The 15,262-nt window shown below is 39.6% G+C and overlaps 2 protein-coding genes across 4 annotated transcripts; one reads left to right on the top strand and one right to left on the bottom strand.

Annotated features, from left to right (window-relative positions):
* The first annotated feature begins 2,156 nt into the window (after positions 1–2,156).
* On the top strand, positions 2,157–6,042 carry LOC115740133 (L-ascorbate oxidase homolog). 3 transcript variants are annotated; one of them, XM_030673535.1, is made up of 9 exons: positions 2,157–2,236; positions 2,312–2,498; positions 2,633–2,742; positions 3,527–3,797; positions 4,165–4,261; positions 4,374–4,719; positions 4,982–5,347; positions 5,437–5,515; positions 5,633–6,042. In XM_030673535.1, the coding sequence occupies exons 2-9, from the start codon at positions 2,349–2,351 to the stop codon at positions 5,834–5,836; spliced, it is 1,623 nt and encodes a 540-aa protein (XP_030529395.1). In that variant the 5' UTR covers positions 2,157–2,236; positions 2,312–2,348; the 3' UTR covers positions 5,837–6,042. The 3 variants fall into 3 exon arrangements, with proteins under 3 accessions (XP_030529395.1, XP_030529397.1, XP_048141736.1); XM_030673537.2 differs by having other exon boundaries at positions 2,171–2,236; positions 2,344–2,498; XM_048285779.1 differs by having other exon boundaries at positions 2,188–2,236; positions 2,338–2,498.
* Positions 6,043–13,202: 7,160 nt separating this feature from the next.
* On the bottom strand, positions 13,203–14,806 carry LOC115740183 (dof zinc finger protein DOF2.1-like). Its single transcript, XM_030673628.2, has 2 exons — positions 14,792–14,806; positions 13,203–14,621 (listed from the first exon to the last, which is right to left on the bottom strand). Exon 2 carries the CDS (start codon positions 14,594–14,596, stop codon positions 13,514–13,516), a length of 1,083 nt encoding a protein of 360 aa, XP_030529488.1. The 5' UTR covers positions 14,597–14,621; positions 14,792–14,806; the 3' UTR covers positions 13,203–13,513.
* Between the last annotated feature and the right edge of the window lie 456 nt (positions 14,807–15,262).

Genomic DNA, 15,262 nt, shown 5'->3' with positions numbered 1-15,262 from the left:
AAGCAAATTAAACTAATTGCATTGTATTACATAAATATATACATTAGTGGGAAAGATTCAGAATACCTAAATCCAATTTCCTCAAAAGTCAAAACCACCTCTCGTTTCGGTCGGCAGTCCAAAACATCGGCAACCTGTTTGTCTCCCGCTTTTAAAAATGTTGTCTTTCAACCTTACCAGCTGACCAAAAAAAAACCTTACCAGAACCTTTCGGCCAAAAAAAAAAAAAAAAAAATTTCCAGAATCTTTTGTCTATATCTGCTTTGAAAACACAATGACCCACCCACCCCCTCACATGGCAAATTGACTGTTGCGTGCATTATTTTCGAAATTCAAAATCATTTTCGCCGGACCTTTTTTTCTTCCCGGAAAAATATTTCAAGAAACTTGGCCTCCGTATCTATTCAAAGAATTTTCGTGGTTAATGCACACAAAAAAAAATCAACTATTTTTCATACAAGCCCTCCGTAGACGAAATATTTTACGTAGGTCGAGCACGAAATAAAAAAAAATTAAAATTTGTTTACTCATTGAAATCCTTGTCTAATTAGGACTCCCATACTTTTCACAAACAAAGCATGTGTCAGTGGAGACAAATGCCAATTAATGTCAGGCTGGTCTATGTTAGAGATTAACCCGGTACCATCATTGTTGAATTATGCTTATGTAGCAATTTTTTTTTATCTATTATAAGATCGACAGCATGTTATGACCCACAAAAATTAAATCATAAGTAATAAAAAATTTGCTATGGGGTCCAATCTTTTAAAATTTATGGCCCGTAACATAATATTATTCTCATAGTCATTCAAAAATCATTATGCTAGCAAAAATCCATCGAAATTCAAATGAAGTCACTGGGCATCTTGCCGGAGTTGTTGAGGGTTGGGATTAAGGACAAGTGAGCAGAGGTCAACATTCGTTGACAACAAAAGCTTGATTTGACAAAAAAAAAGAGGCAATTAAAAACATAATAAACTTTCGGATATTGGCGGAAAAATTCAAAATCTTGCCTTCCAATTATTAAAGACGTTTGACCAAAAAAGGAGGTGGGGGTTGGAATTCCGAGGTGTCATCGATTAAAAGTCGGCCAACCTGTCCTGCAAATTGTTCCAGCTGGAGCTGCTGGACTCCGGCCAACAGTCAAATTTGCTTTGGTGGTGGATAAACCTGAACTTTTGAGTTTCCGTAAAGAAATGAAATTTGGTAGCGAAAAAAACATGAAATTCTCAATTTACAAAAAAAGATTTCAAACTGTGCTCCCGACATAAATTTACCCTCTGTTAACCGAACACGTGCCAACATGCATGAATTTTTTTCTTTTACGTCCGATCTATCATATCCTTCTCATTAGATTCGTCTTTGTAATCATTCGTGTGTTGACACGTACGCATTTTGACGAGGATATTAAATGGAATCCTAATGGAGGGTAAATTTGAATCGTGATATTATTTAGGTTTTTTTTTTTCCCGCTAGGCGAAAATAGATTTTTGGGGTAATTAAGTTACGTGATACAAATTCGAGATTTTTTTTTTTTTTGCAACAAAGACGTTCAAGTTTCTTTTTTTCAATTATTATTCTTTATTTAAATGCATGTGTTAATGTGTATGCTTTGTAAATGTTTTTTTTTTTCTTTGGCTACCTAACTTCGGCTTCAAGCAAATTCCATCAAATCATCAACGCGGAAACGCGTGAACCCGCGCCGAATGATGTCGTGTCACGTTCCGACCTCGTCATTGCGTATGTGGGCTCATCTCCAGCTCAAACTTTACAAGAGAAACATGTTAAGGCTTTATTTACGCCGCGAGAAATAAATAATTTTAAAAAATATATTTTTTTTGAAATAATCATTTGTATTATTCAAAGTAATTAATTAATAAAAATATTTTTATTATTATAAACGGTAATTATATTTTTGCGTTCGTTCGTTTTCGCAAGTGATCCAAGCTATTATTTCTAGAAAATTTATTATTGAAATCATTCATTTTTCGTTAAATAAACATAGGCTTAATTAAAAAAAAATAACAAAAATCAAATGAAAAAGAGCTTTAGAAAATTTAAAAAAAAATTGGAAAAAAAATTATTAATTAATAATTTGCTCTCATAGTGAGTTAAGCTCTCTTTCCCGCGTCGTTTCTTAATTTAAGGCTCCCGCAGCTGCAAACTGATTCCCCCACTCAGTCCTTTCTCAAAAGACTCTCGACTCTGTTCCAATTACCATCCTCCCTGAAATCTGGTGAGTTTTTTTATTACTCTCTCTGTTTTCCAAGAACGCGAGCGGCCTATAGGCTGATTGGCAATTTCCACCCAATGCGGTGCTTCTTGCGGCAGGTACAGGTACAGTGGCAATGGCGATGGCGATGGCGAGGCTGGTGCGCCAGATCTGTGCTGCCTTGGCCCTCTTCTGCGTGTCCCTGGTGACAGGGGACGACCCTTATAGATTCTACACTTGGACTGTGACTTACGGCACCATCTCCCCACTGGGTGTTCCCCAACAGGTTCTTGATTGCCTGACTCGTCCCTGTGTTTTGAAGTGTGTTCGGAGGTTTAGTGAGCTGGGCAAAGACCTCTCCAGATTTCTCTGACTTTTCTTCTTTCTGATGAGTTGTTTTGGGGGGTTTTGATTTTGAAGGTTATCCTGGTAAACGGTCAATTTCCTGGGCCAAGTCTTGATGTGGTCACCAATGACAACTTGGTGCTCAACTTGATCAATAAGCTGGACGAGCCTTTTCTTCTTACTTGGTGAGCGTTCGTCTGGTCACATAAGCTGTTGTTTTCCTTTTTTGGGTCCGCGGTTAAATCCATGTTCAGTACATCTGCATTATTTTAAGCTGAGGGTGTTGTTAGCAGCAATATTCGCTTTCGGATGTTCTGTATTTTCTCAGGTCCTTTATTTTGAATAGCAAAGTCAAGCAGGATATACTTTCTTCTCGTGCGTTTTCCTGTTCTAGAAATCCTTGATTTAGAATGGAGCTAACACTTCCTCGGCGTAAAGATGTCGGTTTCATGTCAATTCGTGGATCTAGCAGCGTTTGCAGAAGCAGTTGAATATTTTGTTTTTTAAAGTGACTACATTTGAATATGTTCTTCCTTTTTGTGGAGTCTCTACGCTTCCAGCACATCGAGTTCTGCCAAATGTTTGATGCTTTGCTCGAACGCTTACAAGACATAAGAGAGAAAAAGAACACTAATCAATTGTGTGAAACTGCATTTGGCCAAGTTAATGAGACCGCTTTGTGTCCTGAAATATCCAAAACTAATAAACAATCTGACCTCGGATTGTTTAATTGGGCTTCTCTCCATTGTTTTTCTGGCTGTATCATGTGTCCTACTTAGATTCGATAATCACGAAAGTTGTGTGGTAATGTATCAATAAACTTATCCCAGAATACTTTATATAAGGTTTGAAACGGAGAGACTGATCTGTAACTCCGTGAGCATGAACTTGCTGCTTCTTTCTTGCATACATAGTCATCTTACTCGGATAATTTTAGTGATTATGACCCGCTTGGTACTTCTCAATCAGGAACGGGATCAAACAGAGGAAGAACTCATGGCAGGACGGAGTCCTGGGCACAAATTGTCCCATCCCTCCGAACTCTAACTACACATACATCTTTCAACCCAAGGACCAGATTGGTTCTTTCACATATTTCCCATCGACAGCCCTGCACAAGGCTGCTGGTGGATATGGAGCGCTTAACGTCTATCAGAGACCTGGGATTCCTATACCTTATCCACCTCCTGCTGGAGAGTTTACCTTGCTTATTGGCGATTGGTTCAAGACCAGCCATAAGGTGTGGACTATGTTCCTCTAGTTCGTCGATTTCTTTATCCTTGTCCACAGATGGATACGTGCGTAAAAGTGTGTTCGCAGTTCGCTTGATGTTCTTCCATCAATTGAAGTGCATTAGATTGCGAGCTATGCATCTCTTGTCTAATGTCCATATAGAATACCCTGTTGAGTCTTTTCATGCTGCGACGTCTGCAAATTGCTGTTGCCGTGTTGATGCATTTGAAATTGGCTGCATAATTTGTCAACCTTCCTGAGTCAAATGTTTCGTTACCTCTTGAGAACCAAAACTTAGGAAAGTGGTTGCTCGAGTCCGCTCTAGTCTCACATTCCTTCTTACACCGTCAATCTTTACCCTTTGCTACTTGCAGACCTCACGCCAGACTTTGGACTCTGGAAGATCTCTTCCTTTCCCTGATGGTGTCATTGTTAATGGCCAGGGTCATGCGACTTTCACCGGTGACCAAGGTAACTAATCCAAATGTCGGTTCTGCCATTCCTTTTTGCTATAAGGTCGTATAATGTGATGCAAACACAGCCCTTATTACAAATCGTTGCCTTTCAACTTCATTTCTTTCAGGTAAAACATACATGTTCAGAATCTCAAATGTCGGGCTGTCAACCTCGTTGAACTTCAGGATTCAGGGCCACACACTGAAGTTGGTCGAGGTCGAAGGATCTCATACGGTTCAGAACATATATGACTCTCTCGATGTTCATGTTGGCCAATCGATCACCGTCCTGGTGACACTAAACCAGCCACCGAAGGACTACTATATTGTTGCATCAACTCGGTTCACGAAGACTGTGCTCACCGCTACAGCTGCTCTCCACTACTCAAACTCTCACACCCCTGTTTCCGGGCCTCTGCCAGCTGGCCCGACAATCGAAGTAGACTGGTCCATTAAACAAGCTCGAACCTACAGGTATATGCATCTTCTAAGACAGGGCACTTGCGTTTTTTCAGGCAGATGGGAATGAAACTTACACTTCATTGCACAAATAATAAATTTAGCTAAGTCTAACTAATGCCATAAAAAAAAGAGGCCGGGTGGTCTTACTCTTCTAAGAGAGCAGATTAAGTGCAAGGTTAGGAGATCTTGAGGGGATGATACTTGTCAATAGTTAGTGATGCGTTTATCAAATTAAGATATAGATCTGCGACTCACATCTTGATTGTTCTTTAAGGTGGAATTTGACTGCGAATGCTGCTAGACCAAACCCCCAAGGCTCTTTCCACTATGGAAAGATCACGCCATCGAGAACGATTGTGTTGGCCAATGCGGCCCCTCTCATCAATGGAAAACAACGTTATGCCGTCAATGGGGTCTCCTTCATCAATGCTGATACTCCTCTTAAACTTGCCGACTATTTCAACATTCCTGGAGTATTCCGCACAGATTCCATGCAGACTAGTCCCTCTGGCGGTTCTCCATCCATTGCCACCTCTGTGATACAGGCCTCCCTGCATGACTTTATCGAGATTGTCTTCCAAAATAATGAGAACACCATTCAATCCTGGCATCTCGATGGCTACGATTTCTGGGTTGTTGGGTGAGTCGATCTGCATCTCTCATCAACACATCGATTACTTTATTTGAGTCGGTCAGGATTTTTAATCGTTGTTAGCTTCGAAAATACAGGTATGGTAACGGGCAGTGGACACCAGCCAGTAGGAGCAGCTATAATCTCGTCGACACGCTCACAAGACACACTGCTCAGGTAACTCCTTGGCGTTCTAATTGTGAATCAGTTGGAGGTTCGCCTTTGTGTTTGTTCTCCATGACCGTGATTTTCTTCTTTGCCTTAATTCTTTTAGCCTCATCCGAAATCTTGCAGGTGTATCCAAATTCATGGACCAGCATATACATGTCATTGGACAACCAAGGCATGTGGAACGTGCGATCAGCAATATGGGAACGGCAGTATCTCGGTCAGCAGTTCTATCTAAGGGTCTGGAATCCGGTACAGAGCCTCGCCAACGAGTACAGCATTCCCTCCAATGCTCTGCTCTGTGGCAAAGCCGCGGGACGACACCATTAGAAAGACGGACTTTTAGACTATTTAAGTAATTTGTTCATTCAATTAGAGTCATGAAGGTATGACTGCAGAGAATTGAAAAGAAGTAAAGAAGCTGTTCCTTATTAGGTTCTTAGTCCTGAGCCAGTTACATGTATCGGAATCATGCGATAGCTATTCAGTTATATATTTATCTCGGTTCAAAATCCAAATTCTATGGTTCTGGGTGTTCCTTAAAGCTCAGTAGTTACATGATTACATCTAATAGATAACTTCAAATGCCGTTAATTGAACCGGTTCGGTTTGGTTCAGTTCAGTTCTCTTGTTTTTGGTTTGGGTGATATTTCTTCTCAGATAACCTGTTGCCAATCTCTTTTATAACCGGACTGGGCTGATCTTTTTCATTTCAGTGCTGTCTTGGCCTTTGGTCCGTTTCATATCTACGTGCCAAAGGGCTAAATATACGGGTCAAGACCCGGAAAATTGAGGCAAACTGTCGAACTAGATTATATACCTGCGTTTGGCAGTCTAAATTTGAGTCTGAATAGGATAATAGAATATCATATCCGGTGTTTGGCGATGTCTTTTGGACTGGATAACTCGGATATACCTGGATAAGATGTGGGATAAGAAATCCGGACTAGGGGTGGAATAAATCCAGATTGGATAATCTTTTTTATTTATTTATTATTTTTAAATAAGGTAACACTTTTCTTCCAACGATAGAGTGACCTATCTAGATTCGCTGGCCACCACGCACCGTCATCACTGTTCAGCAGATCGTAGTCCGACGTCTGAGGGTGCGAAGGAGGAGTTACACATCACAAGGCCATCACCATTGAAGAAATCGAATCACGTCCTTCGCGTCGTCATCCACAACAAAGGTGTGTCCATCTTCATTACTCACTGTCCCAGTGCTGTCCGCCGGTGGATCTCCGTCCATCTCCTCTCCGCCCCTCGCTTTGCACGCCACTGATACAGTGAAGCCGAGCAAGGACTACTGTTTCGAGGTGGAGATGGCGGTTGGAAACTGGGGTGAAGGAGACGAGCTAAAACTGGCGGTGAAGGAGACGAACCGGAGGGAGTTGAAAAGAACGTTTGAGATGCTAGTTAGGGAGCTCAACTAATAATATTTAAATATTGTTGTATCAAACCAGCATGTGATGGGATTTTCCGAAATCCGAATGATATTTGAAGGATTTGTAATCCCATCTTATCCCATCCAATCCAAATCTGTATGGCCAAACGCAGCTTTTCAGGCTCCATTTATTTTGCGAAAAATATATTACTTGAAAAATATTTTCCTAAAAATGATCGCTTATAACGAAAAATAATTTTATCATCCATGAAAAAAATTTAGACAAATTATTTTTGACAATGAAAACATATTTCAATAACTAATTATTTCAAGCGATATAAGCGGAACCTGAGTTTGCACCAAAGCTTTTAAGTAGATGGAGATCACATGTATATAAAGAATATAGAAGAGTCGTCATCAAGCAACGTGGGATATTTCAATAAACCAGATAGTTTTAATTCCAATCTTCGGGCCTGATTGTTTTTCTTTTCCAAAGTAAAACTTCGGCCCAAGGTCCTCTTCTTGTTATTTCACAACCAATAGGGCTGTAATTAATTGCCCAAGACATAATGGCCCAAGACTTACGTTACTGGTACTGAAGTGATTAAAGGTATAATCATCTTCTCTGTTTGTCGTAGTTAATGTAGAGAATCGTAAGAACAAGGCTTGGTGGCTCAACTACAAATCATTCTACCGCTTTGTTATTTGAGTATGAAAGTGAAAACTCACAATCTTAAGATTCGGGTCCACGAAACCATACACATTTTACTCGGGCTCATGCTCTCCTGTCGTGGACGTAGGTTTAATTTGACATCTCTCTCAATAGCGCTACAAATTCACACGAGACTTAGGTTCAGTTGATTTTTGTGCTTGATCCTAATTCTATGACCAAGGGTTCTTTGGTATGGGTATGAACGAGGGAACCCAATCGTGAGCCATTCATGTTCATGCTCAATTAGGTAGGCCTCGCAATTTGACTCGGTGACATTAAGTTAATCGAGCTCGTGTTATTCTAGTATCTTACCAAGTCGAGTTCGAGTTTGTTTCAATACCCGTCTCGATTTGAATTTGTTACATGACTGAGGCATCTTATAGGTTTGAACTCCCAATATCACACACCTTGGTTGGCGGCGTATCTTTTTCTCGAGATTTATCTAGTACTTGCAAATTCATATACACCATTTATTGATTGTTATTATCTCTTATTAAGAATCGTCTCAAAGAATCCAGAACATAAAATTTGGATTGTTTTACTTGCAAGGAACCAGATGAGAAGAAACTCTCTGTCCGATTCTATAATAGAGATGAAATTGAGAAAGAACCAGCTTTTGTATTAGTGTAGAGGGAGAATCAAGGGAATATCTTATCGAGGTAATCTGATTTGTTTAGGTAAATATGCTCTTCGGGTAGTTGAACACGCTTGGATCACGTTGAGACAAATAGAAGCTAAGTGATAGAGGAAAATATCGCAAAATAGACTCTCCTAGTAGTGGCGAGTGAAATGGGAGTAGCCTCAACTGTGAAAACAGAGTTGTGGGAGAGCAACGCAGGCGTGTACTGTTAGGTAAAGTAATGGATTGTTGCACCGTAGATGGTGGGAGTCTAGTAATTGAAAGCATGCTAGCTTAGCCTCTAACCCGAGTAGCATGGAGCACGTGAAATCCCATGTGAATTAGTAAGGATCACCTTGCAAGGCTATAATTGCTCTAGCAACAGCAAAGTAGCATCATGAGAGAATAGTGAAAAGAACCTCCACCAAGAAAGATTGTGAAACCATAAACTCCCAAGAGTAGGAGGAGACTATTAAGGCTATAACCTCATTGAAGGGGTTTCGGAATTAGTAAACGCAGCGGAATATATTTATAAACCAAAACCCTAAACAGAATCTATGCGTATATTGAAATCAATAGGTGTTCAAAACGTACATTTTACGGATCGAAGATAAATTAACAATCAGTTGTATTTGGATTAGCGCCTCAATTGTTGCGCCTTACCAATATCCACACACACGAACCGAAGTTTCCAACGATCCAAGTGCTAGCTTACAGATCTTGAAGCTCCTCTTCCTTGATTGCCTTTGATCTTTGAGACTCTCTCAAAGATTTAAGAACAGAGAACAATTCTCTGTGTTTTCTTTTTCTCCTCTTTCGGAATAAGACTCTTCTATTCTCATAGGCGTCTCTAGGGTTTTCCCTTGTCTATATATATAGCCTCAATATTTACGCGTAACAAAAGAAGTAGGGTCGGGCGATTCGAGCCCGTCAAATCCTTTATTTCCAATCATGCGTTCAATCGTTATCTCATAACATGCACGATTACGTAGATATTTAGAATAGGAGAATAAATTCAAATCTACTTCTTAAGTAGATCAAGGCGCGGAGAAAATATAAACTCAATTCGCTATTGTGTGCGACCTTGTAGGTTCACTAAACATTAGTAGTGTGCTCAAAACCCTTTTTGGTTCACAAGTCATAAGTGGTCTCTAGCAACACATTATGACAACCTAAGTATAGTGAATGTCGTTTTTCAACTCAACCTAATCCACAACTAATGTTAGAGTATCAACATTGATTAGTTCCTAGGGTAAACCGCTAACATTCATGCCACTCTAGGAATTGGGTTCAAGTTTTCCATAGCCCCTTCTCATCATTGGACCCTTAGCATATATGAAGGAGTGTAGTTTGTTTGATAAATTCCTACTTCTCTGATTATCTTTGAGAAGTTTTGAATTTACAAGACTCTATGGACATGAAGAAGAAAAATGCTATTCCCACTTAGACCGAGACATAACTTGTTAACTAACAATTAAGGTGTGCATTTCTACCTCCGGTTTAGAACAAATATGTTTTCAAACCACCCCCAACCCCCTCTCTCTGTTCGAATCAAATCGTCACTTTCAAATGAGAAATTTATGTTTCCGAGTGAACTCCAGCAATCATTTGTTCTAACTCTAAAGATCAATTATTTTGAACAAAAGAAAAAGAAAACTTTCAGGTGGAATAGTCATGTTATGCAGAATATCTTCACTCCTAATACTTACATGTAAGTCGAAGATAAAAAGGTAGGATGCCCGTGACGCGCACATGTGGGAGAAACCAAGTCCTCATTGGATTTGATTTTTTCATTAGAGAGGGCTTGTACATGTTTAGCAGTATCACCTGTGAATACTTTACTTGTACGAAATGTTCTTAATGCTAATTGACTCCCCATATATGAATATCTTCAAATTGGAGTTATTGCTAATTGATTCGATGATCCCTATAGAACGTGATCTGCTTGAATTAGTTATTGGGATAAATAGATTGAGAAAACAACAATAGCCATGCATACAATTCTTACTCCACAATGACAATGTGTTATATGATCCTATGTAGCTATTGGTCAAAAAACATCTTCAGTGGGTAAGGTAGTGAATTGTCTCCAAGAAAGGGGAACTAGGAATACGCTATTGTGGTAGCCGAAATGGCAGATTCTCCAGCTACGTCATAATATTAGCTTTAACAGATATTGCATTGGTTATATATATTGAACGAAGATATCGTATGTTTCTGTAAAATCACTCCATCGTTTAGTTTGAAAATCAATTTTAAACGTAGTTCTCTATTGCAATGTGTTAGATCCACACACGCCAACTCGAATACCAAGTGGCAAATGTAAGACTAATCTCTTTGTTCGAGCTTAAAAAATTCATAACCAGACATATAGATGGAATATCTGGTAATTAAGTAAATACAACCCCCAGTTCTTGCTCTCAAAAGAGGGTAGTTATATGCTTCGGAAAACATGAAATTACGATTTAAATTTAATTAGGTAGAGCTGTATCACTTCCCATCTTCAACCTTTTTTTCTTTTTTTCACAAATTAAGCTTACTTAAAGCACCAAATTACCCTTTTTCAACAGAGGAAACTCAAAGTGAAGGTTTAGAGAAGTGGTTAGGGCAATTCGAAAAGAAAAATGATAATTTCGTTCAATTTGAAATTTACTCGCGGTACATTTTCGAGATTTCAAAAGTAAGAAATTTAGCATTTTCCCTAAGATTAACTTTTGTTATGATCACAATCACCTACCTTCCACTCATCCAATTACTGACGATAACAAAAACTAAGAGTTGAATGCCTAGAGAGCATGTGCAACTTGTGTAACTTTCTAATCAATATATGTATTGAAGGACGAATAATACTTCAGATTTATATGGTTTTGAAATCAAGTAAACATCTCGGCATTAGTTTTATTTTTTTGGGTAACGTTAATCTTACATTATGATAGAGAGATAAGAATTGCTTATTTCTCTTGGATAAGCTAAATGCAAGAGATGTCACCATTGAGTTCTATCAAACTGTAACATCTGGACCAACCATGTAAATTCGTTCCATCCATTCCTATAGTGAAAAACACATGCTTTTCATGGTGGTCATGGGGCACCGATTGTAATGATTAGTAGTTGAGTGTTAAATAGTTTTTGTTATGACGGTCACCTAACCCTAGTCATCAGATATAACTATGTTTATCTATTAGTAGGAAGAACCCTTATCGCGTCAACCGACCAAATATCATATCGGACATACTCAGAAGAAAATTTTTCAAGTTACTAATGCAAGAACATCAAAGCCTTTCAATTTCTTTTTCGCGTTTTCTTTATCTACTAAAATGTCTTCTTTCTTGCGTCATATTACCAAAGACATTACAAGGGTGCATTTATGCATGGATACCGTCTGCCTCCTCGTCCCACGACCATATAATCAGCACCCTAAAACTTAACCTTATTCTGGCTTTAATCAAGCCCTCATTAAGTTGTATGCCTAGCCAACACAGTCAAGTGAACATAGGGAAACAAAGATCACAGGCCATCCGATGTTGGCAAAACGATAATTCTCAAAATGGGCAATAACAAGTTACGAACGTTTCGACAAAATACTTATTTTAAACGAGAACTAAACTTAGCGAGATAATCGGCCGATGCTCAAATGGGAAATACCAAATAAAAAGTTCTTCTTCGGACCTTGGCACGAATGGACCTTGCCCATGGAGTATCCAAATACTATGAAGCTTTTCCTTTTCAAAGGAAGGAGAAGAATAGTACAATCTATGAAAAACACATAATCTAAAGAACAAAACTTGAATGGAGTGGATAAGCATAGAATAATTGCAGCTTCAAAATTTTCATCATATATTACGTATATTTGATGGATGGAAAAGGACCAGAAGAACAGTAATAAGATGCAATTAAGTCCAACGTAAAATTTGAGGTTAAAACTATCCCAAATGTAAATTTCCCCCCTTTCATTCGTACAAACATAATAGTAGGACCATCCAATTCGTACCAGAGGTCATGTCCGAATAGTATAGATAACCACTTAGTTGTGACTAATCTTTGGGTCGTTTCATTTTAATGTTTCAAGTGTTTAAAACCTTGTTTATCAAGAATCATCTCTGATGGCACCACTGCTTTTCGTATTTGACTATTTGTGAAGCCAATAACAACAGTTTTCTAAAGAATTCGGAACTGACACCAAAAATTGTTTCAAGTGTTTTCCAACTAAATGTCGATCAAGAAGTAAAATTCCATGAAAATTTTCCTCATGATTTACCAATTATTGACTGAAATATATGAACAACAAACTATGAAGAGACGAAACTAGAAAATTTGAAAACCTACAGTGCCATAAAAGCAGAAAATTGGAAAAGGACTGAGCTTTGAGAAATCACGAAAACAAGCATGAAGTAAGGACAAATTAAAAAAGTTGAAGTTAAACTTGCAAAATAGAAGGTGGACACAATAACATTTTTTTCCGAAAAAAAGTGAGTAAAAAGCAAGAACCAAAAGCACTTGCAAATAGAAAAGCAAGCCCACAGTGTTCTATATCATTTCTCCATGCCAAATCTACGAAGCTAGTAAAAGAGAAGGCAAGTGGCAGACAAAAACTTTTTACAGGGTCTTTGACGAAAAGGCTGCGAATAGGAATCCACCTTTTAAAAAAAATTTATTCGATTGAGAAATTAATCAAATTTCTCAGCATAGTACCCTCATAAAACATGGTACTCCTCACCAATTCCAAGTTAAAGAACATGAAGGAGAGGAAAACCAGAATCTTCATGCCATGTGCCGCCCACTAGCTTGGAAACTACCGTCATATGTCTTACGTTCCTATCCTGTTTTTGCGAAATTTACAAACCCTAAAATGTTCTTGAGTCGACCAAGACGACAAGCTTTTAAGCTTCCCAAGTAAGATCTTGCAATTTTATTTGCCTTTTGGTTTAATGTTTAGCAAAAGACTAATGAAGAAAATGAGCACAAAATATATTCCTCTACATCCAACCTCAAAGAAACACTTGAATTTTTCATTTCTAGATTTCTTGGTTCCTTGGTACAACCCCAGAAGTTGGACACACGACAAAAGAGCACTAAGCACACACCACACTAGTAGAGAAAAGTTGACAGAACTAATGAAATTTGCATATATAGCTTTAGAGAGCTGACGCTGAAGTCTAGCTCATTAAACCACACAACCACCAAAGAAAAGCAGAGAAGAAACTATCACAACCCTGTGCTAAGCTAATTTTGTGAAGACGGAGAAGATGAAGTGGCATGCATAAAATTAATTAGAAAGAGTGTGATTTGTCTCTAAGGATATGAACCATTCGTGGTGGGAAGATCCGACACATAGAAAGCCGGGTTCCAGTACCCGAGTTCGCTTGTCGCCGTGGCTGGGACTGACTCTAAAATGGATGAGGACAGGGAAGACGACAATGGCGGGGTACTCGCCATGTTGCTTAGAATTGCCGGCGAGTGCTCACTGTAACCATAATTGTTACCTGTGGAAGCTCTGAGCCTTTGGTATAGCGATTGTATCCCGGAGTTTTGAACTTCACCGCTGAGGATGATTCCATTTTGTTGGTGAAGGTTGAGTTGGTGTGGGACTTGTTGATGGTTGCCTCTCAAGAAGGTGGTGCAAGAGGAAGAAACGTGAATGAGAGGGTCAATCATGCCCAGGTTTCTTGCATTATTCATTGCACCGTCTGCAATTCCTGGCTCAGGCATCATGTGGGTTCCCATCAGATTGGTCTCTTCCTTCAGAGTCACGAAGGGAGAGGCTTGGTGACCAAGGCTATTAGGGTTAGGGTTCTGATTGGCTCTCAGGAGGGCCAGGATGTGGGAATTCTGGGGGGAGGCCCAAAGGACCGGGCTCGGCGGGATTTCGGGATCGAAAGCACCGATGAAACTCGACCGTCCAATCTCAGATGACAGGTTCTTGAACTTGGAGGCGCTTGATTTGGAGACAGAGGACGACACAGCTGAGCTCTTATTCTTGCGGCATCCTCCTCCTATAGGAACGTTCCTTAGGGCTCCCCCTTTTGTCCAATAGCGGCGGCACGTCTTACAGAAGTGGCGAGGCTGCGTGAGGTTGTAGTTGTTGTAGTAGCAAAACTTGGTATTCGAAGAATCACAGCGCGGGCACCTCAGGTTCTCGGGATTCGATGAGTTTGTCGCTGTCGAAGTCCCGTTAGCGGTGGTTGCTGCTGCCGCCGCCGCTTGCGTCGCCGCCTTCGCGATGGCGGAGGAGGAGGAAGAAGAAGGCGAAGGCGTGGGAGACGGAGAGAAGCAAGGAGAAGGAGAAGGCATGCCCTCTAAAATGACCGCGCCATGGCTCATGGAGATTTTCCTCTCTCCTATAAGTGCAGGACTCCCCAACAGCTCTTGAATCATCTTTTCCCCCTCTCTTTGGGTGGATCTAACAACAATCCAAAAACAAGAAAAGCAAAGATGAGCGAGTCTTTTTGAGTAGTGCAAAAGCTAAAGCAAAGTAGGGTTTTGCCTTTCTTTTTCCTAGTATATATCGCTATGGATATGATCGAGAGAGAGAGAGAGAGAGAAGAGAGAGAGAGAGAGAGAGAAGCACACATTCGCTTGCCCTAGGAAGCTGAGTTGGATGGCTTTTTGTCGACGAATTCTTTCGTGGGAGGTGGGAATGGTTCAAACTTCGAATGTACATATAGTACACTAGTGGCTCCTTCCACTATAAATTGAAATATTTGAATAGAGCCCATTCTAAAATCACTGATCCGTATGAATTTCCTGCTACAGAGATGTGAACTCAAGATAAGAAATTAAGTTCTTGGGTGAGTTCTTTTTTTTTTTTCTTTTTTGGGATATGATGTCTATACAACGTTAATCTTGTATTAAAAAATAATTAGCACCTGTTCGCCCTAATAGAACTACTTTTGGTATGTGGTCATTTCGTAAGACTAATTTCTCATCACACGACATTAAGATTGCGTTTAGTAGATTGGATTTAAAAGTTATCGCCAAAGGTTTGCTATACTCATCAAAGGTTAATTGCCTAAAGGCAATAATTTTCTCTTTTGTATGATC

Source organism: Rhodamnia argentea, chromosome 1, assembly GCF_020921035.1.
Source record: "Rhodamnia argentea isolate NSW1041297 chromosome 1, ASM2092103v1, whole genome shotgun sequence".
NCBI lineage: Eukaryota > Viridiplantae > Streptophyta > Magnoliopsida > Myrtales > Myrtaceae > Rhodamnia > Rhodamnia argentea.
This window is presented reverse-complemented; position numbering and strand designations above follow the sequence as displayed.

Excerpts from the sequence above, each read along its gene's own strand:
- LOC115740133 (XM_030673535.1), top strand. The coding sequence starts at position 2,349 with ATGGCGATGGCGATGGCGAGGCTGGTGCGCCAGATCTGTGCTGCCTTG. Across the intron at positions 2,499-2,632 it reads CACTGGGTGTTCCCCAACAG|GTTATCCTGGTAAACGGTCA; the intron begins GTTCTTGATTGC and ends TTGATTTTGAAG. Across the intron at positions 5,348-5,436 it reads TACGATTTCTGGGTTGTTGG|GTATGGTAACGGGCAGTGGA; the intron begins GTGAGTCGATCT and ends TCGAAAATACAG.
- LOC115740183 (XM_030673628.2), bottom strand. The coding sequence starts at position 14,596 with ATGATTCAAGAGCTGTTGGGGAGTCCTGCACTTATAGGAGAGAGGAAA.